Here is a 21,984-nt window from a genome sequence, read left to right as displayed (position 1 = left end):
AGTGCATTTGCAAAACCCATCAAGCACCAAGAAGCAAATTGGCTTTCAGCAAAACTTACGTCTGCTGCAGAGAAGTCTTCTTAGAGTTTCCAGCCTCAAATATTAACAACACCTCCAATTAGAGCCGTACAGATTACAGACAGAGCATATAAGTAGCAGACACGTCTAAGCATTCACTGTTCAAATGAGATTATTTTATATACATTTTTAAAAAATGTGCATACAATAATTGTATTTTGTATGAAGATTTTGAATGAAGCGCATTCAACATAAGGTTGTTTTCATTCTTTTGTCCACCTAGATGCACAATATACAGTGAAACCTCGGTTAACGAGTAACACTGTTTGCGAGTGTTCCGCAAAACAAGCAAAGGTTTTAATTTTATAAATTTTGACTTGAAAAATGAGCAATTCTTGGTTTACGAGCAGCGAGTATCATGTAGCACACATGCACTTCTTGATTTGACGCCGAGCGTCACGTGATCACAACAGAGCTAACAGGGTTTTTTTTTATTTGTGTTTAATTGTTGAGTTGTAAACTTTGTTTTTAATTCCTTTTATATTTGTTTTATTTTTTGCTGTTTATTTCTATTGTAAAGCACTTTGGATCAACTACTGTTGTGTTAAACCTGTGCTCTATAAATAAAATTTGACTTGACTTGAGGGATAGATGGATAGATAGAGAGAGAAACCTGCCTGCATGTCTTTTATGCCTGAGTGGTGGAGGGATCATGTTTTTGTTAGGTTGTGCATCCATTTATCCAAGATCTCATTAGATGCTAAATGTTTTTATAAATTATAGTGTGATATCTCTGTAATCAGCAGATGAACTGATTTTAAATTTGATCCAAACGGTCACAGCGAGTGCAGACGTCTGAAATAGTCTTGCTCCCCCTCTAACACTGCTGACTTGTTATTCATACCCTGTTTCCTTCTATATATAGATACATATTAGGAATGTAACCAAATACATCAACAAAAGGGAACAGATAAGGTGAGTCAAAAGCTTGCTAGAAAGCCTCACAGCGCATTTGATTGAGGCTAAAGGCTGGCATTGAGACTGGACACAAAAATCTAAACAAAAATGTGCCATGAAGTGCAATGAATTTACACCATCCACATCACCAAAGGAATTTAAACTTGTTTTGAAAACAAAACCACCTAAATTGGTTAGAACATATCATCAACGAAAATATCATCTATCTATCTATCTATCTATCTATTTATCTATTTATCTTTATATATATATATACACATATACATACACACGCACACAAAGAGAGAGAGAGAGAGAGAGAGAGAGAGAGAGAGAGAGAGAGATTAGTCTGGGTATTTCATAAAAATCCTCTTGAAAATCAATAGAGACTTTATTTAAAATGTGTCAGCTAGGTGAATGTTTCAGCTTGCCTGAAAGAGAATGTCAAAAACAAATACAGAAAGAAAGAATCCAGGTCTTTTCAAGCCTTCAAATATTGATTTTTTTCACCTTTCAGAGATTCCATTTAGGTTTTTGTGCTATTTTTAAAGGTCATTAATGGTAGCATGAAAGGTGCAAATGTAAAATGTGCAGAAAGACAACAGACTGAGGAACCCGAGCAGGGTTTCACATAGACTTTGTTCACTAAATTCTGCACCAGACTGGGATTTATTTTTATGATTGCATCTTGTCTGGTCTGTGTGCTGGGTAGAGCAATCACCTGTGGGCACGCATGAGTGTCCGGTGATTTAGTCAGGAATGTGACTGAGTGTATTTTGATGAACATGTCTCATTGGTTCTCATTAGGGCTGCACCTAACAAATACTTTTATATAAGTTAATCTACTGATTTTTCTGGTTAGTGTAATAATATTTTTTCACAGTTAATCCAGACCTTTGATGATTAATCGTTAAACCTTTCATTCAAGCATTTGTTCATATAAATGTTTATGTAATGACAAAAAATGTATTGTTGATTAGTTCATGACATCACTGCGCTTGACTCTTGCACGAACTGTGGAAGCTCTGACATGTAGGAGTTAGACTTACTGGAGTGAAGCGAGTAAAAATGCGATGGCAAACACCTTCACAAGCAAAACATCTCCTAAGTGTGTAAACATTTCACTCTTAAGCAAAACAGCCGCTACATTCTGAGAGAAAGAGTTTGTACTGGAGGGTCGTTGCCTCTTTGTAAAGGAGTCAGTTCAGTGAGAAAAGATTTACACCTGTGGAGAATGTGGAGAATTACTCAACGCGTGTTGCTGTGAATCCGCACAAGCACACCCCAGAACGAGCACCCACCCATGCACCCACAGACTCAGAACGCTTTTTTTTTTTTTTTTTTTTTTAACTTTAAAAGTTCGTAATTCAAATGTTCATATGAAGAGGTCTTTCTGTAATTTTACAGTATAAATCTATAAATGATATCAACTACATTCCTCTCAGAAAGGCTTGCGCGATCATCACTCATTTTAACGTGTTATCTCTGCAGGAAGCAGCCATTTTAAACTTTAACTCTACTGTATTTCGCTTAAAGTCTATACGCCCATAAACAATCTGTTTACAACTCCCAGACGTTGCTACCCACCAACACAGAGACTAAACTTACTCTAATACACACTTCCGTAGCTGTTGTGTTGTTCTAAGGTCAATCAGAGTGTTTTCTTTTGGAATGCTCATGCTGTGTGCGCACTGTGGTGAGTGATTTTACTTTAACAAAGTGTGTAGAGTACCACTTTATTAAATGTCTCTTTAAAGAATAACCATACATCAGGTTTGGATTTTGGGGATAAAGTCTCATATTTCATCACGCCGAAGATAAACATTGCGGTGCAGCGACGCACTCCACAAAAGTCGACCTATTTAGGTAAATCAACATAATATTTGATGTCGATTGTAGCCATATATATATATATATATGGCAACATATATTCATAGTTCAGGAAGGTCAGAAATGTCAAAGCAAGAAATTAATAAACCACAAGCAGGAGAAAGCAGTAATCAGGCGTTTCTGTGAACAATCAGTTTTTACAGATAGTTAAAAAAAAAGCGGTGTGCGCTTAACTCTAACCAGAGAGACTAAAGCTGCACAGCAAGCACGAAGCACTGAAGAGCTCAGAGAACTGAATTTTAGGAGAAAGTTTTTAATACTCCGAGTCTATGGTGCTTTAATTGATTTTTAAACCAGATGATTCAAAGCTCTCCCACTGGTTGATATATTTTTTTTAAAGAATCACAAGTTTTTCAACAGCAAGTCTGCAAAAATAAATGAATAAATAAATAAAATCTTTGTCAAATTATATTATAAAACAATGCACTGCTGGCTCAGCAAGTGATGTCAAGTTAAACCGGGCTGCTTGGACCAGGAAGAGTAGCTGAAGTAGCACTCCATACCTTAAAATGAGTTGTGTTGGATCTCGAGATGTAGGGGAAAAAAATCAATTTGATTATGTATTGTGAATTATAATTTTTTTGGTTGGGGTCAATTGATTTATCGGCACATTGACTTCATAATCGATTTTTAAAATTGGTTTTCCCGTCTTAGAGTTTACCTGTTCTCCCCGTTCTCCGGTTTCCTTCCACAGTCCAAAGACATGCAGGTTAGGCTAAATGGCATTCCCAAATTTTCTGTAGTGCGTCAAAGAGCATGCGAGTGTGTGTGTGCGTTGTGCTGTGCTGTAGATTAGCTCCCTGTCCAGGGTGTACCCTGCCTCGTGCCCTACGTCTCCTAGAAGATGAGTGAGTGAGTTTGAGGTAGTAAAATGTTGCAGCTCTTCTGTAATCCTCTAGGTGGTAACGCTCTAAACTAGTCACACACTGGCGGGCAGCACAGCATCCCGTGTGGTAGAAGCAAATTACTTGCAAAGTTTTCTTTAGGATTTTAACAAAATCTTTCAAAACATATATTGAATTGTGATATTTATAAAATTGCGATATTTGCAGAACTGCAATTCAAATCTAATTGTGATAAATATTGTATTAGGTGGTCTGTGGTGATTCCCATCCCTACTGTATACACACACACACACACACACACACACACACACACACACACACACACATCAGCATCAGATCCATCATCATTCAGAACTTCCTGCTTGTTAACTCTGTACCACACTGACGCTACAGATCACTGAACGAACTCCACTTGTCAGCTGGCATGACAGAAACACATAGGTATCCATAGGGGAAAAGAGCCGACTGACTCCCCCCTCCAGACTCTTTAAATATTCTATAAAAAAAATTTAATGATTTCCTGCCATTATGTTGTTTGGAGCACTTGTTTGCTTCAACATCTTTAACACACTTACCAACATCAGGTGAAAGCTCTGCAGTAAGCAGCACTAACTTCATTTCGTTTCGGGAGGTCACGCTCGCTGTCGGCTTTTTCACTTCTGCTCGGCTCTGATGAGCGCGGTGTCTTATTAAATCTTACCGTGCAGCGTTATCGTTCTCGCGCCTACTCGGTGGGGAAGAAGCGTCTAATATCCGTTTCATTTCATTTCACAAGTTTGTCAGGCTGATTTGCACAGCAGGTGACGGCAACGTGAACCGCTCGGAGGACAGCTGGAATACGGCAAGATTTTCATGCAAGAGCATTTACAAACTCATTAGCGCGACGCGGGCGGGTTCGTGAAAGGTTTAAGCTTGCGCTAATCCGTTCAGCTGCAGGTAAATCTTTGCTAAATCACTTTGCAAAGTTCATTAGCTTAGAGTTATGCTTTGAGTTAAAACCACAGGGATGTTCGTTCGCTTTCTAATTAGTTTTATGTGGAACTTCTTTGGTGCAAAGTTGAATAATTTAACACACCATGACAACCTGATGTCTCCATGCACTTAGAAAAATCCTTTCACATTCAATGTCAAGCGCATGAAGTTAATCATGGGTAAATGACAACGATTTTTTTTTCATTTGCGTTTATTTCATTTTCCATCCGCAACTCCTGCATGCATTCAGGATATTGTTATTATTCTTACCACTAACACAGTGGCCAAATTAATGAGAACATGCCACGTAGGCATAATCTCTTCATCCTTACAGATTAAAATTTGTGCGTGCATTAGAAAAACTCAGTCTTCCTGTTACAATGTGACAAGGGCAGGTGTGTACGCGCGTTTTGCCCTCGACAGCCTCCAATAGCACGCGGCTACTTGTTGATGCAAGGCAGTGAATAATCTTGACAAGAAATTACACGCGGCTACACATGACAGCTCTGGCACCGGTTGACGCTAACGTTCGAGATGTGATGCAACTCCGCGTAAACGTGGGAAGAACAAGGATAAGGAGGGACACAATGCAAACCGGGAATGAGAGAGAGAGAGAGAGAGAGAGAGAGAGAGAGTGAGAGACCCCTGCTTTGTGCATTAACAAAAACAACACTGAGCATCGCTGCAATCAGTGAGGAGCAAAGGAGAGAGAGATTAGACTCCTGCTGCATACATCCACAATAACACCAATGAGCATCATTGTAAAAACAAAGAGAGAAAGAGATGCAAAGATACAAATGTACACACAGTATTCACTCATAAAACAGTGAACATGTGAGCTGCAATCAGTGACAAACATGGAGAGAGAGAGAGAGAGAGAGAGATGGACAGATGATGAAGGAGAGCAGTCGGCTGTGTCGACTCACCGGTGAGCACGGCTTTGGCGGATGGCTCGGCCAGGTCCAGCGCTGATTTGCCGTCGGTGTTGCGGATGTTGGCGTCAGCGCCGTGCTGGAGCAGGACTGTGCAGGGGAAACACAGACAGTAGCATAACTCAGGCAGGCACAGGCTCGAGCCCAGCGCTCTCCTCAACATCACGCTCACACACACGCACACACACATCGCACGGCACGCGGGCAACGGATGAGGTGACACACCACGCGCTACGGTTAGGGCCAGCGGAAAAGCCCATGATACTCGAGCTCCAAGATACGAGAGCGTGTGTGTGTGTGTGTGTGTGTGTGTGTGTGTGTGTGTGTGTGTGTGTGTGTGTGAGAGAGAGAGAGAGAAAGAGGGAGAGAGAGAGCGCGAGAGCTGGAGAAGAAGACAAAGCGAGCGGATTCGCCGTTCACAGATTTTTAATCTCCCGCTGCCAAGTGAACAGCGCAACACAAACAGCGTCCAGAGTCTCCAACTGCCTGCACTCCATCTCAGTCACTCGCTCTCTATCGCTCTTATAAAAACAACACGCACTCGCTCGCGCGCGCGCTCTCTCTCTCTCACACACACACACACTCGCGCACCTCCTGCCTCTTCACCATCACTGCTAGTTAAAGGAAATTTCAACTGTACACAATGTTCCCTTTCACCTCAACCGTATGCTATCAGCCAAGACGTGTTTAATGTTTGCTTTGAAACCACACACACACATTCCTAGTCTACATCGCATAATAAAAAAAATTTACTTTCTTATAAAATCAATAACCAGTATATTTATTATTAAAATATAAACTTTTACATTAGATCAGATTGGGTGGGATGTTCTAGTCACTGTTGTGTATTTTACTTTTGTATCTTTAACTGAACAGCTGTTTTTTTTCCATTACTGTGAAAAGACAGAAATCAAATGCACAGAAATGTACACAAACTTGGGTGCAAAACATAAGACAAGAAGTTATTTTTTTTTCTAGCTGAATTTTCATTACTCGCGCTAAACATTTTCACGAATAAATGATCTTGTCCACAACTTGATAAATGAGGCCCGGTGTTTTCAGGGCAGCGAAAAACAACCCCTCCTTGATTACTTACACTAAAGACTGTTTATTGTGAGCATGGACGCAGTGTTGAATCGATGCGTCCTCTGGGTCTGGGTCTATGGCCGAAATATACAGCAGTCTGAAAGCCCCGCACACGTGAAACACGCCGCAGTCACGTCTCCAAAAGAATCACAAGAAATAAGCTTTTAAACTCAAACAAATCTCCTATCGACACGCTTGCACATCTGTTGTAAGCACCAACAACCAGAACCACAATAAACTACAGAACGTTCAATTTGAAGGCCCAGGTGCACCGCAGCCCATTTCATCATCAGTAACCCGAGGGCTGATGTATTAAAGGTCACCTATTGTGCAAAATTCACTTTTTGATCATTTTGTACATTTACATTGGTCTAGTATGTGTATATAGAGATAAAATACAAAAAAAAAACACATTTTTCTTCGTTTCCCCACATTCTTGTTTGAACATGCTTTGTGACATCACAACAAGGAAAATGAGTCATTTGCATAAACCCTCCGCCAATTCAGTGCTCAGCTCTCTCTAGGAGACTGCTTTTTTTTTTTACACCCCAACCTTTAGGAAAGTGTAGACACTGTGGATGTCACCTTACTACAGTAGAAATGTTCCAGCAGAATCCCTTAAGTCTTTTATGTGAGGGTTAAACATTTCACATCAGACAAGTTTCTCAACTAGGGACAGTTCAACACTGCTATAGTCATAGCAATAGCTACCAGTCATTAGGATACTCCTCCATCAAGGCTACAGCTAACAACCAGGGAGGGCAAAGGAAACACATGACGCCAACCAACCACATCTTTTTCCAATTGCTTGCTGCTGCACCATTGGGAGCGGTGTGTAACAGTAATGTATAAGTCACACTCACTGATCACAAACAGACTACAGGTACTCCCCAACTTACAAACTAGTTCCGTTCCAGAAGCACGATCGTAAGTCGGATTTGTTCCCAAATTTGACAAAGTGAGTCTTGTACACCTTTGACATGAATTAACAATGTCAAGTATACGGTCTGAATGGAGACCGACATGTACAGTCGAGGCCAAAGGTTTTATGAATTACACAAATATTAGTTTTCACAAAGTTTGCTGCTAAACTGCTTTTAGATCTTTGTTTCAGTTGTGATGTACCGAAATATAATTACAAGCACTTAAGACGTTTCAAAGGCTTTTATCAACAATTACATGACATTTATGCAAAGAGTCAGTATTTGCAGTGTTGGCCCTTCTTTTTCAGGACCTCTGCAATTCGACTGGGCATGCTCTCAATCAACTTCTGGGCCAAATCCTGACTGATAGCAACCCATTCTTTCATAAATCACTTCTTTGAGTTTGTCAGAATTAGTGGGTTTTTGTTTGTCCACCCGCCCCTTGGGGACTGACCACAAGTTCTCAATGGGATTAAGATCTGGGGAGTTTCCAGGCCATGGACCCAAAATTTCAATGTTTTGGTCCCCGAGCCACTTAGTTATCACTTTTGCCTTATGGCACAGTGCTCCATCGTGCTGGAAAATGCATTGTTCTTCACCAAACTGTTGTTGGATTGTTGGAAGAAGTTGCTGTTGGAGGGTGTTTTGGTACCATTCTTTATTTATGGCTGTGTTTTTGGGCAAAATTGTGAGTGAGCCCACTCCCTTAGATGAGAAGCAACTCCATACATGAATGGTCTCAGGATGCTTTACTGTTGGCATGACATTTTTTCATGACATTCTTTTCCGGACAAGCCTTTTTTCAGATGCCCCAAACAATCAGAAAGAGGCTTCATCCAAGAACATGACTTTGCCTCAGTCCTCAGCAGTCCATTCACCATACTTTCTGCAGATCAATCTGTTCCTGATGGTTTTTTTTTGGAGAGAAGTGGCTTCTTCGCTGCCCTTCTTGACACCAGGCCATCTTCCAAAATTCTTCACCTCACTGTGCGTGCAGATAAGCTCCTACCTGTCTGCTGCCATTCCTGAGCAAGCTCTGCACTGGCGGCACTCCGATCCCGCAGCTGAATCCTCTTTAGGAGACGATCCTGGCGCTTGCTGGACTTTCTTGGACGCCCTGAAGCCTTCTTAACAAGAATTGAACCTCTTTTCTTGAAGTTCTTGATGATACTATAAATTGTTGATTTAGTTGCAATCTTAGTAGCCACAATATCCTTGCCTGTGAAGCCATTTTTATGCAACGCAATAAAATTCAACGCAATTCAAGCATCACCCTCCTTTTAACATATCAAGTCTGCCATTCTAACCCAATCAGCCTGACATAATGATCTCCAGCCTTGTGCTCGTCAACATTCTCACCTGAGTTAACAAGACGATTACTGAAATGATCTCGGCAGGTCCTTTAATGACAGCAATGAAATGCAGTGGAAAGGTTTTTTTGGGGTTTACGTTAATTTTCATGGCAAAGAAGGACTATGCAATTCATCTGATCACTCTTCATAACATTCTGGAGTATATGCAAATTGCTATTATAAAAACTTAAGCAGCAACTTTTCCAATTTCCAATATTTATGTAATTCTCAAAACTTTTGGCCACGACTGTACAGTTCTCATTGGGATATAACTTGGATATAACTTGAATTTAATTAATTTAAAGTTAATTAAACTGACTCGTTGATTCCAGCTGTTACACACATACTCTGAGATCAGATCAACAGCTACAGAGAAATATACTAGAACTTTGTCAAGACTTAAGCATAACAATTTATACTATAAATATGTATTTCATTTCAACTACCTAACAAAATGACTTTTACCATGTGGTGATAAAAAAATAATAATATAAACTAACAGATGTAATAGTGAATCGCTGTAGTTGACGGAGTGTCCAAAAGGCACAGGTGCTTTTTTTAAAAATATATATTTATTTATTACTCTCAACATTCTGTTATTCGATTACTTTTAAGTTGTTCACTTTCTTCTTCTTTGTCTTTCGGCTGTTACCTCTCAAGGGTCACCATAGTGACTCATCTGCCTCCATCTAACCCTATCCTCTGCATCCTCTTTTCTCACCCAAACTAACTTCATGTTCTCTCTCCCTGCACCCATAAATTTCCTCTCTGGTCCTCCTCTAAACCTCCTACCTGGTAGTTTCAACCTCAGCATCCTTCTACCAATATGCTCACAATCTCTCCTCTGAACATGTCCAAACCACCTCAATATGGCCGCTTTGACTTTATCTCCAAAACATTTAACACGGGTTCTCTCTCTGATGAACTCATTCTTGATCCTATCCATCCTTGTCACTCCCAAAGAGAACCTCAACATCTTCATCTCCGCTACCTCCAGTCTGCCTCCTGTCTTTTCTTCAGTGCCACTGTCTCTAAGCCAGAAAGCATCGCTGGTCTCACCACTGTCTTAAACACCTTTACTTTTACTCTCACCGATACTCTTGTCACATAACACACCTGACACTTTTCTCCACTCATTCCAACCTGCCTGTACCCGCCTCTTCACCTCCTTTCCACACTCTCCGTCGCTCTGGGCGTTGACCCCCAGTACTTAAAAGTCCTGCACCCACTTTACCTCTGCTCACTGTAGCCTTACCGTTTCACGTTACTCTCATTCACACACATGTATTCCGTCTTGCTGCGGCCAACTTTTATTCCTCTGCTTTCCAGAGCGTACCTCCACCTGTTTCCTGCTTTCGCTTCAAAGCACAATGTCATCTGCAAGCATCATAGTCCATGGAGACTCCTGTCTAACATCTGTCATTAAGTTGTTCACTTTAAGGGTTCTAAAACAATGAAAAGTTACTTTTTTAAGGCTAGAGAGTTTTTTCTTGAGTGCATAAATGCTTTGAATTGCGCAAAAGAATCATGATCTCAACTCCCATGAAGAAAAATACCAATTCACCTAACCAAAAATACCAACACATCTAACACAGGGATCTTACCCTGGACTTAATAATTTCCATACGAACGGAATCACCTGCCAGAGTGCTCCGTGCAGGGAATCTTCAGAGTCTTCCTAACTCACCTGGCACTGGATGGCGCCACTGCGTTAGGACTCATCTCAGAAAAAGACAAGACAGGAATGAAGTCCTGAGACTGGCAGGGTAGTGATCAAATAAACAATCTTGTCTGGAACTTCCTAAAAAACATAAGTTATGGTAGATAACCCTGATCCACCATTCCAAAGGATCCCTACTTTTATCTTTCTTGGTACAAATGTCGCCCATTGTGATTTCTCCTGGACCACAAACACCACAGAATCAGTCAAAAGGGCACGGCATCAAGACTACTTTCTGAAGATGCTCAGGAAGGAACAAATTTCAGGAGAAGCTGCGTGTCCCACTACCTCTAATTCTTATATTACTGTATAGAACACCAGCTGCTTGGCACAGCCTTTAGAGGGTCATCACCACTTCCCAAAAAGCATCAGCTGCTGATAGAGTTATTCAGCTCTCTTCGACACAGGAAGTGGAAGAGCACAAAGAACACAAAGAGCTTACGACTGACATATGATTAGATTATTCACAGTCCTACAGCTTTTTCCCTTTGGCTCTTTTTCTGCACTTTACAGCTCAGATTTGCACCTTACTCACTTAAAAAAAAAAAAAAAAAGGCACGTTTTAAATTCACTTCCGGCGGTCGGGTCGTTTTTCTTTCCCGCTGCATTATCCACAGACGGGTTATTTTAGTCTGTACCTGAATGCTGTGTCCTCACCTGCCTACAGGAATCACACCAGAGAGGAAAGCACATCAGGTTTCTAATCAAATATATATATATATATGAATACATGAATGAATATGAAAGACGACTTCATCTACCATCAAGACTCTGAAAGTGACAAGAACTTACACAAAGTACACTTAATTCTTTTTTTTTTCATGACAGAAAGCAGCAGCAAAAACTAGCTCTCTAAACTCTAAATTATCCTGATGCTGCTAGAACACTGGTGACTCATAGGTCATCCATTAGTCATCAAAAAAAAAACCAGAGACGGCAGTGCTGCTGTGAAATACGACACCTTACCAAAGCAGGACCCACCGCTTTATAGAGAGAAGGAATAGAAGGAATAAAATTGCTATTTTATAAGTATTATGATTTTATTTATATTCTGATTCTGTAGATTTTCCTCCGATTTTGTGTTAAAAAAAATTCCTTACATTCCTTCCTTAAAAGCAGCATTTAAACATTATAAAATAACTTTAAACCCAAAAGTTTAACATTAAACTTTTAATTAAATTAAACAGGACCCCTAAATGCCGCAGGGGTAAAGTGCTCACCCCATCATCCAAAGATGGCTACTTTAATTTACAGGTGAACGTGTGGCATCTCGCAGCCTGGGGCATAGAGAGTTTGTTTGTCTGTTTGCTTGTATTAAGGTTTATTGCCATTTCAGCCTTACATGCTTTTTCACAGCAGATACATATTAAACAGTCAATCAATTTATACGAATCAATATAATATAAAGTTATAAATATAATGTAAGGGATTAAAAATAAATTAAACAAATATATAAAAGAAAACAATTTTATACAAGGAGATGCACTTTTGCTAGAAATTGTCACAGTTTTTCTGGTTTCATCTTGCAGGATAATTTCTTCGTTCGCTCTGGTTGAAATAGTTTTCTCATAGCATTAAAACTTAGACAGATCAAAAGTATATGGGCCTAGAGAGAGCTGATTGGCCGAGGGTGGGATGGGAGACATTTAGCGCTCTCACATCAATCACGAGTCTACAGCCAATCAGGGCCGTCAGTGAGCTCATGCAAGCAGAATGAGTGGATAGCGCTGTCCTTCGAGTGCGTGTCTAACAGTGCGTGAGCAAGCAGTTCAAAAATGCGGTTGCGGCATCACGTTGTTTGGAGGAACCACGTGACAAATCTTCCGCCCTCCTTGACTGCTAGAAAAATCCTTGACTGGGGAAAATCAGGGGAAAATCCCCCAAAAAAATGTATATGATTTTTAATTAAACAAAAAACACTAATTTGTTACTGAGCAGCATGCACCTCTGTCATCAGCCATGATTATTATTTTCTTTTTTTTGTGTGTGTGTGTGTGGGGGGGGGGGGGGGGGGGGGGCTTCTCATCCTCCCCATCACTAGGGGGCTTCCACATGAAGCTACTACTACTACTATCTTTTCGAACTGACACACCGTTGGGGGCAGAGTATAACACTCAGAGGACAGCGCTATCCACTCCTTCTGCTTGCATGAGCTCAAAGACGCTCCTGATTGGCTGTAGAGCCGTGATTAATGTCGGAGCACAAAGTACCTTTCATCCCTCCCCTTTGAAAGAGCTCGGCAAATCAGCTCTCTCTAAACCTCTGGCTGCGAGAGGTTACAGCTTCACCCGAAAATCTTCTGATCTCCAGATGATATGGCGGGGCTAATGATTATCATTTTTAAATAAACTTAACAACACAGGATGAAAACGTGTACATAGTTCAGAGTGCACTTCTGAAGGATTATAAAAGAAATCCTCTGCCTCAAATACATTCAAAGTCTCAAAACTCCACCCTGGAGAGCTTACAGGCGTGTGCAGCTCAAAAAAAAACATAGGTCATAACTGAACCAATCCACCCAACATGCACCCCCACCCCTCCATGTTTAATATACAACTGTCCTGGAAGTACTGGGGCGATTAGCTTTCGAGTGGAAGGAGCAGATGACAGAGAGGAGACAATTACAACACACAAGCGTGACTCCTACAGCCAGGCTATCCATCAGCTGTAAAGTCAAGTGGAGGGGGGAAACAAAAGCATCTGGCTGAAGATCTGGACTGCCTGTAGCTGGAATGAGATTTGCCCCCGATTGCAGAAAGTTACAAGTAACAAGTTAAGCTCGTTCACCCTCTCCCCTCAGGTTGTTACTGCATCTTACATGACTGTTGCAAAACTGAAAAATTTGGACACAAAGGCAGCAGATAAATTTCAAAGCCTAAAAAAAAAAACGAAGCCATTTTAAGATGCTTTCACGTACATGTCGAGTTTTCTGGTTTTCTTAACATATGGGCTGTATGAAACAGTATGTGGCTTAATATTTTACAAAATGCTCACGCTGCATATTCGCTGGCGTGTGAGCATCATCACTGGCTCTATCGTCTCATGCGTCAGAGCTTTGTGTCATGGCCGACGCTGCTGTAATCGTTAATCATGCAGGCAGTAAAAGCCATGACACGTCCTTCCGTTGAAACACTGCCGTGGCCTCCATCACCACCATCCATCTTTCGGCTATGGATCAACATTAAACGACGCGATTTTTAAATCCCCTTCAGCAGCTTATGGTAGACTGGACTGGAGCGTCAGCGGACTCAACCAGAGTCGACATTAATTTAATGATTTATTCATTATCATTAAAGAGCAGAGGTGAGGGAAGCACTGGAGTCCGACCGCTATATTACAGTTTTAAGTGACGCCTTCTATAAAACATGAATGGATTTGTTCAAATCAATCAGCAGTGCAGAACTTGTTTAGCACACGGTCATCAATGCATACATAAAAATGATGTCAGAGACAAAAAAAAAAAAAAAGCAACAACAAAAATTTTACCAAGAAATAACTAAACTAAACTGTTTAACTAAAGAGAAACAAAGATTAATTGGTTTTCTTTTTAGAAAAATCTACTTTTATTTTTTATACGCATACAGCATTTTATAAAAAAAAATAAAAAATTTAATTATATAAAAATAAAATAAATTGTCATTACTCACAATACAAAAAATAGCTTAAAGTTGCCTGAGATGAATTAAGTGCACTACAGTGCCATACATTCTTATTTTAAAGCCTTTTCGCAGAAGAAAAAACTAAAAAAAAAGGTAGTCAAATGACTAAGTATCAAAAACTAAGGCACACATTAAAATAAATAATTACACAAATACACTAAGTTGTGCAACATAACTTTCAGAACTAAAAGTTTAAAAATCTAAAGCTCAGAGATAACATAAGCCTTTACTGACAATTTCTCTCGCTTTCTCTTGCTGGATTCTTCATCTCTTGGCTCGCTGATAATTGCAGTCCGCAACAGAACGCTCCCTCAAATCTTTACACAGCTAACTGTTTGCATCTGACGTAAGCGCTTCTTCTTCGTCGGTGTTTACGGTCGGCTAGCTTCCGGAAGCGTGTTGTGTCATGCCAAACAAATAATTACGCAAAAACATAACGCAAGCTTTTAAATTTAATTAAAAGAAGCTTCAAGACAGAAGATTTTGCCTCCATCATTTTTTGTAATCGAATTATTTAACGAATCGTTTCAGCCCTAAATCACAGAGTTCTTTAGTTGACCTGTGAATATCCTAGTATTCAACCATCTAGCAGCTTAGCTCTCATTTTTAGGAAAAAAAACATGAACTTGGGTTTGTACTATCACTCTCTTCACTATTGACAGAGAATTGTTTCAAGGTGAAATTAGTCCTAAAAATGTTTCAAATAGCAGGCATCACAGTCATTTTCGAAATGTATGTGAAGCCAAACACATCAAAAGTGGGACAAAACCGTGGCACCTGACTGAACCAAATTTATTTGCACAGCCCGGTGGATCGCGCAGCGCGGACTAAGTTGAGCAGCACTGCTCGAATCACAAACCTACGCGACCCACTGTTTTTTTTTATTTAAAAACGATTTATTTAAAATATCAATTTTAATATTTTATTATTGTTTAATATTGTTTCCTGGTTTGTATGTGCGCATCCCAGCGGGGTAAAATGTATCTTAATGGTCGGCGTGGTCTATTTCTACCAGAGTTGCGCAGGTTTGTGATTCGAGCAGCGCTGCTCAAGTTGGTCCGCGCTGCGTGATCCACCAGGTCTGGATATTTGGTCTGCCCACGCCGGCTCAATCGGGTGCCACGGTTTCGTCCCACCTTACATGTGTTTGGCTTCTAATAGAAGTGAATGTGTATTGCGTGGTTACGTAACCTGCAACATCACGTGATCTCAACCGCGATTAAGACGATAGACCAAAATCTCTATTGGTTGACAAATTTCTACCGGTTAACCGTGTCTACCGGTATATCGCCCACCCCTAGTCATCACCATCTGCAAAACCAAAGAAAATGCTTAGCAACAACCGGGACCATCCTACGAGGTCTTCCCCTCTCACCCCGGGGGGCAACTTACACTGCACAACCGCTCTAAGGGCGTTTTCACATCATTTTCCCGAGAATGCTTGACCTTTAAAACCTGGTTAATTTTGATCAGTGAGAACACAAACGTTCCATGCTCAGGAACCGTGCTCAAGTCTCGAGCACAAAATAATATACTCGGGCAAAGATTAAATCAGATATGCAAGACACTCATAATTGAAAACATAAGTGGACATGGTGTTATCTATGCTGCCATCTGCTGTATTGGATGGTAAAAATGTACCCAGGTACACAAAAAAATAACACTGGACAGTAGGGTATGTGGGGCGTTGGGGGATGCTTAAAGACATTTCCCTGGTTTTAGCATCGGTATGTACAGGGACAGTAAGGACACATTTTACTGTCAGGACGTCTACCACCTGCCCCCTGCGCCAACCCCTCCCACGCCCACTCATAAAAAGCAACTAAACATGACGACAGTGATCTACAAAACGAGATGTTAAATCTGATTTGGTAAAGATTGCAAAATTGTTATTGAAGTTATGTACAAGTCACGCTCTTATAGAAATTTATTATTTCTTTGGTGCAAGTATCCAGATTTTAAATATCATGTTTCATTATCTTCCCCTCTCTTTCTCGCTCTACAGGAAGATGGAAAATTAATCTTGAAACTTGTGAGCTATGGAGTCTGACTGAGAGACTGCACAGCACTAATCTCTCTTCATTTCAGGGGAATCCTTTAATTATTCTAATATTGCAGTCAGAATACAACTCGGTGTGGAAAAGCAAAACAATTACAAAATAAATGAAATCTCTGAGATTTAATTAGTCGACAATTATAACAGATGTGTGATTTGGTCTTATAGGATTAACATCGGGCTCTGAGTAAATTAATGTGGCATCACATGACACTGCCATTAGCTGCTTTGGTTCAACTTTGTAAGCAGGAAATCAAGTGTTTGTCCTTTCCTGATTACAGCAGCATCTCATGGCTTTGTGCATCATAACACCACAACAGTATCAAACCACAAAGTGACCGGCCTTTAAAGATACAGCAGTGTGCAAAAGTAAGAGACCAAACTTTTATTTTAAATCAAACAGCTATTCAGGATTTAAAGCTCATTAATTGCACTCATGTATAAGTCTAAGAGCTCTCCAAAATCTGTCTTAATGTTGCAGCAGTGATACGATCTTGTATTCTTGCTGCTTGATTTTCTCTGTTTCACTTTTTTTCTAAACCTGTTGTGTCAGAGTCTGTAGTTTTAAATAAACTGATCAATTTTACACGTTTAGGAAACTAGAAGGCTTTTTTTTTTTTTTAGGAGCAACTGATTTAGCACATGTGTATGGCTACACTCACATCTCAAGTTGTTTGATTGTTTACTTTTGATCAGATCAGATTTGCATGTTATAACAGTTCACGCTCATAATTATAAGTAACTTTTATCTGACTCAAATGTCCAGGTGTCTGTCCTCTGAACGGCATTGCAAAAATCAATATGTGGTTGCTTGTGACATCCGCGATAAAAATGGCATATTTCTGTGACTATTTATTAATTTTAAACAATGCAGTGCTCCAGATAAACATAAATCTTTAGTAGCTAAATATATATCTAAACTATTTAGAGGACAAATAAAAACTTAGTGGCCAAAAATTAAGACTTTTCATAATGTTATATTGAGTACAGCGAGTTCAACTGGAGCCAGGAGGACAAAAGTACAAAGTGGCTGTGTTTAATAACGAGAGCGCTTATGAAATGTTTGTGAAAGTACAACGGTCTGACAAAGCATCTTGCGTCTTCATTGAACACCTGCTGTACTATCATGCATGTCTAAAGATATATCCAATCTAGGGCCACATACTGTATGATAATGACTCAGATTTGTGCATTCAGACAGCCTGAGGAGGAAAAAAAAAAAAACAAGTGTCACACTGTTGTAACAAAATGTAATTGAGTCTGTTCAGGCTGGTGATGTGAACATAGCCTTTGTGTGCACACACACACACACACACACACACACACACACACACACACACACACACAGGAGACCCGTTTAAACATTTAAAAAAATTACTAAAACTGGAATTGTGCATAATAAGTCCTCTTTAAACAACAACTAAGTGCTGAAGAAGGCTTGGTTAGCCATTAGCGTTTTCCCCCCTTTAGAAACATTATGAACATCGCAAAAAAATAATAATAATAATAATAATAATATGAACAACAGAAATTTAAAAAATAATAAAATAGAAAAGCAAGAAAAACACAAATTTCAAGAAGAAAACTGAACGGAATGTGTTACTGACCAACGATGATCGTCCAAACTAATCAAAGTGAATTCTGCATAACTGGTCCCCTTTAAAGGGAAAATGTATTTAAGATTGCTTAAATGAGCAAAGAACTTTATAGTTAACTGTCAAACATCCTAGCAACCACATGGAATACCATAGCAAAAACATTTCAACACCTAAAACCCAAAGCAACTGCCTAGCAGTACCACCTCTCTCCACGTGGGCACGTGTACTTCTGATTGACCGACAAGGCTTTACGGTTAGGGTTAAATCTCTAACCCTGTTAATTTGACATGCTCTGACAGCATGTTTTTGCCCTTTCATTTGTAACAATTTTTAGGAGCTGGAGGGGGAGGAACTTGGGGATGTTTACATACCCGTGTACATGTGGATCGGGCCTGAATGTTAGACACTAACCATGATGCATTTAGAAAACCATGCATCTACCTAAAAAGCATTATTCTTATACGAAACTGTGTTACACATTTAACAAAAGGACTAAACAGCTGCATACAAGTTTTTTAAGCAATGTTTAAAGCTCTATAAATTTGATGAAAAAAGCATACACACACACAGAACAGGCATGGGCAAACATAAAAAAAAAAGTTTCGCTAAGTATAAAATGAGGGCTGAACTCATATGACCCAGAGAAACCATTAAAAACAACATTATGAACACAGAGCGGCAAAGAACTGATTAATTTTTTTGAGCAGCGAGTAATATGGCAAGCAGTGCTAATCAAGAAAAATGTCACATGGTTAACCCTTATTGAAAACTGCACCTCAAGCAAAACGGCGAAAAATTAAAGCCATACATCTCCTGGACGTACTGAGACAGTTTTGTTAAGTACCGTATTATCTGGACTATAAGCCACATGCCTTCACTTCTGCCTTTTACAAAAAGGGAATTATAAAAATAAATTAAAAAAAGATCAATATATAGTTGATTTGCCGTGTATGCTGCATTAATTACCATCCAAATTTTTACGCTGTCTCTAAAATGTCTTCCAGGTTCGACTGAACCGTTAATACTTCATTATACGCAGATTTGTTTCATCACTTCAAAGGAAATCAAACACCCACACTGTCTTGGCTGATGTGCGCTTGACATGACGTCTATGATCGAGTTATTAATGCAGTCTCTCACCTATACAGACGTCAATTTTCCCCTTGATGGCGGCCTCATGGAGCGGTGTGTAGTTCCAGTTGTCTCTAGCGTTGGGGTCGGCTCCCTGGCACAGCAACAGGCTCACCACCTCAGCGTGGCCGAATGAGCAGGCGTTGTGCAGGGGGATCAGACCACCATCATCACGGGCGTGCACGTTTGCCCCGGTCTGCAGAAGATGCTCCACAACGTCCTTCCTTCCAAAACCTGGAGGAAAAAACATGCATTTAGCACTACATATAATATATATATATATAAGAGGATTAGATAATACATACACCACCAAACAACTGTTATGTGATGGCGATGTTAGATTTCCGAAGGGGGCCGCCCAAACCAGTGTCTGCTGATGGGTAACAGGAAACACCTTGGAAACAGCTCACAGCTATAGCAAATTAGTTTGCTACCAGTTTAAAAAAAAATTATAAACAAACATTGTTGGTGGTCAGAGCAGCGTGAGCAGTTGTGGTCATTAAAAACTGGAACAATGGATAATGTATGTTTACAATCTATATGAATTTAACTAACATGACAAGAACCCCGACTAGAAATCTATTCAGACACTGGACTGCAAAGCGCAGGGACAGCGCATCACCACATCATTGTGTTTGGAAAAAACACATCAATATTGGCTCAAAACTAATTTAATGACACTGAATAATTATCATCAGTACAGTACAGCCCTGCTGAAATGTTATTACAACTTCTTTATATGGACAGATATTTTTAGCATGGACAGGATTAGTTTTTATTGCACCACTTTAAAATAATCACTCACTCATCGTCTATATCCTGTATACACCATCACAGGGGGCCTGGTGCCAATACATCGCAGGGCACACACATACACACACTACAGGGGAACGCCCATGGCCTAATCTCTGGATTGTAAGAGGAAACCAGAGAACCCAAAGGAAACCCACCAAAACACGGGGAGAACATGCAAACTCCATGCACACAGATTCAGGAATCGAACTGTGCAGGGTGACAGTGCTAACCAATAAACTGATCTTTAAGCCCTTGCTTAAAAACTTAAAGATAGATTTGACTACAGAAATGAGGCCTTAGGCATGGGGTGGCAAAAGGGATCAGGATTTTATACATCAGGATATGGTTTATAAAACATGAGCAAACTGGGCACAGCTTACTCAGGTTTTCAATACAAGTTAGTGCTGGAGTGGCAAAACTTATTTCAAGGGTGGCAGCTGCCCGCATGAGGCCACGCCCCCTGTACCAAAATGACAATCATAACCATTTGTATTTTTTACAAAACACATTTGTAAACTTATTGTAACTGAACCATTTCACCTACATAGTTTATATAGGGAAGAAATCAGTTAAAGTATCTGTCTATTCTGCTAATGCTGCTTCTGAAACTAAATCTCAGCTGTACAGTAGCTAGCAGGCTGCAGTTGCCTAGCATTAGCGAGCTACGTAGCGGAGAACTTGGTAATAAAGTCCCGGGGACGTTCTTTACCTGCGGCAAAGTGCAGGGGAGTGGATTTGCGCCCGGCCATGTCTTTAGAGTTAACGTTCACCGAATCCACCAGCCGTTTGACCCGAGACACGTCTCCGTTTCGGCAGGCCTCGAACAGCTCCCGGAAAGCGCCGCTGCTCGCGCAGCCGCCGGCCGGGCTCGTGCCGCCTGAATCCGGACTCGAGCCTCCCGTGGTGCTCGGGGAGCTCGCGCTGCTAATGCTGGTGCTGCTGCTGCTAGTACTGCTAGTGCTGCTCGCGCTGCGGAGCGGAGCGGGGGAGGAGGCCGCGCTCGGGTCCGCATCTCCGGCCGCGTCCTGTTCGCCTCCAGCCGGGGGGGAGATGTTCGCGACACTGGCGCCCGGAGGGGATCCGGGCGGAGTGAGAGAAGTCGAGACAACGCGTGGAGGCGAGGATAAAGCCTGGTGTTGCTGCTGAGAAGCGCGACGAGACGTCGCCATTTTTCACCACACTCTCTCTACTAGCAACAAAAACAACAGGCTCTGAGGGGGAACTTCCGGGAAGTGTCGGGGCCAGCTTCCGGTATCAAATTGCAGTTTGATCAGAGTGCCGTGCTATAACACAACGTGACGGGTGATGAAATAAATGGAAATGGATTTGCCTTTACTTAGATTCAAGCGTTTCTTTTCAATGTCAGATAGTTAGTGCCTGTTCAGAAATCACTAGATGGCGTCGTACGTTACATAGAGCTCCATATTTATTAGGCATAAAGATTATATTGGCGTATATACGTGTGCAGTAGAATATAAGTTATAACACAGAAAGAGCTGTTCGGTCACAGCGTCACAAACTCTTTATTTACAGCATTCTAATATTTTATTTCAACAACAGTAAAGACTTGGAAGATTTGGATTAAGAAACTCACTTTTATTTCCTTCAAATTTCACCAGCAGCAGAGTTTAAAATGATGAACAGAAAAGTGGTTCAGTGACTGGCCATTAGGAGCAATGAAATCAAATTAAAATTTTATTCAAAGTTTATTTGTCACATGCACAGTCATACACAGTACGATATGCAGTGAAATGCTTATTTAAAATTTTGTACTCCATGGTGGTAATTTTGACAATAAAAAAATGCTGAAAACTAACTTAAAAAACAAAGAAAAGGTGGTCGGAGCAGTCGTGACGGCAGCCGGCCTCACCGGCGCCATCTTGATCATGATGATTGGGTTTTAGGAACGATACTGATCAGTGATTGCTTGTTGGGACTGCCGATATCAAGTGATTGGTTGTCGGGACTGACGATTTCCAGTGATTGGTTGTCGGGACTGACAATTTCCTGTGATTGGTTGTTGGGACTGACGATATCCAGTGATTGGTTG

The 21,984-nt window shown here is 40.6% G+C and overlaps 1 protein-coding gene across 1 annotated transcript in view; it reads right to left on the bottom strand.

Moving 5' to 3' along the window:
* tnksa (tankyrase, TRF1-interacting ankyrin-related ADP-ribose polymerase a) overlaps positions 1-21,216 on the bottom strand; it is a 113,581-nt gene extending 92,365 nt beyond the window's left edge. The window contains exons 1-3 of the mRNA XM_053478089.1: positions 20,644-21,216; positions 19,149-19,373; positions 5,609-5,704 (exon numbers count right to left, since the gene is read on the bottom strand). Coding sequence (XP_053334064.1) covers positions 5,609-5,704; positions 19,149-19,373; positions 20,644-21,103 — 781 coding nt within the window. The 5' untranslated portion in view covers positions 21,104-21,216. The remainder of the gene's footprint in view (positions 1-5,608; positions 5,705-19,148; positions 19,374-20,643) is intronic.
* Positions 21,217-21,984: the final 768 nt, after the last annotated feature.

Source organism: Clarias gariepinus, chromosome 19, assembly GCF_024256425.1.
Source record: "Clarias gariepinus isolate MV-2021 ecotype Netherlands chromosome 19, CGAR_prim_01v2, whole genome shotgun sequence".
Classification (NCBI taxonomy): domain Eukaryota; kingdom Metazoa; phylum Chordata; class Actinopteri; order Siluriformes; family Clariidae; genus Clarias; species Clarias gariepinus.
The sequence above is the reverse complement of the archived record's forward strand: the minus strand, read 5'-3'. Positions and strand labels throughout refer to the sequence as shown.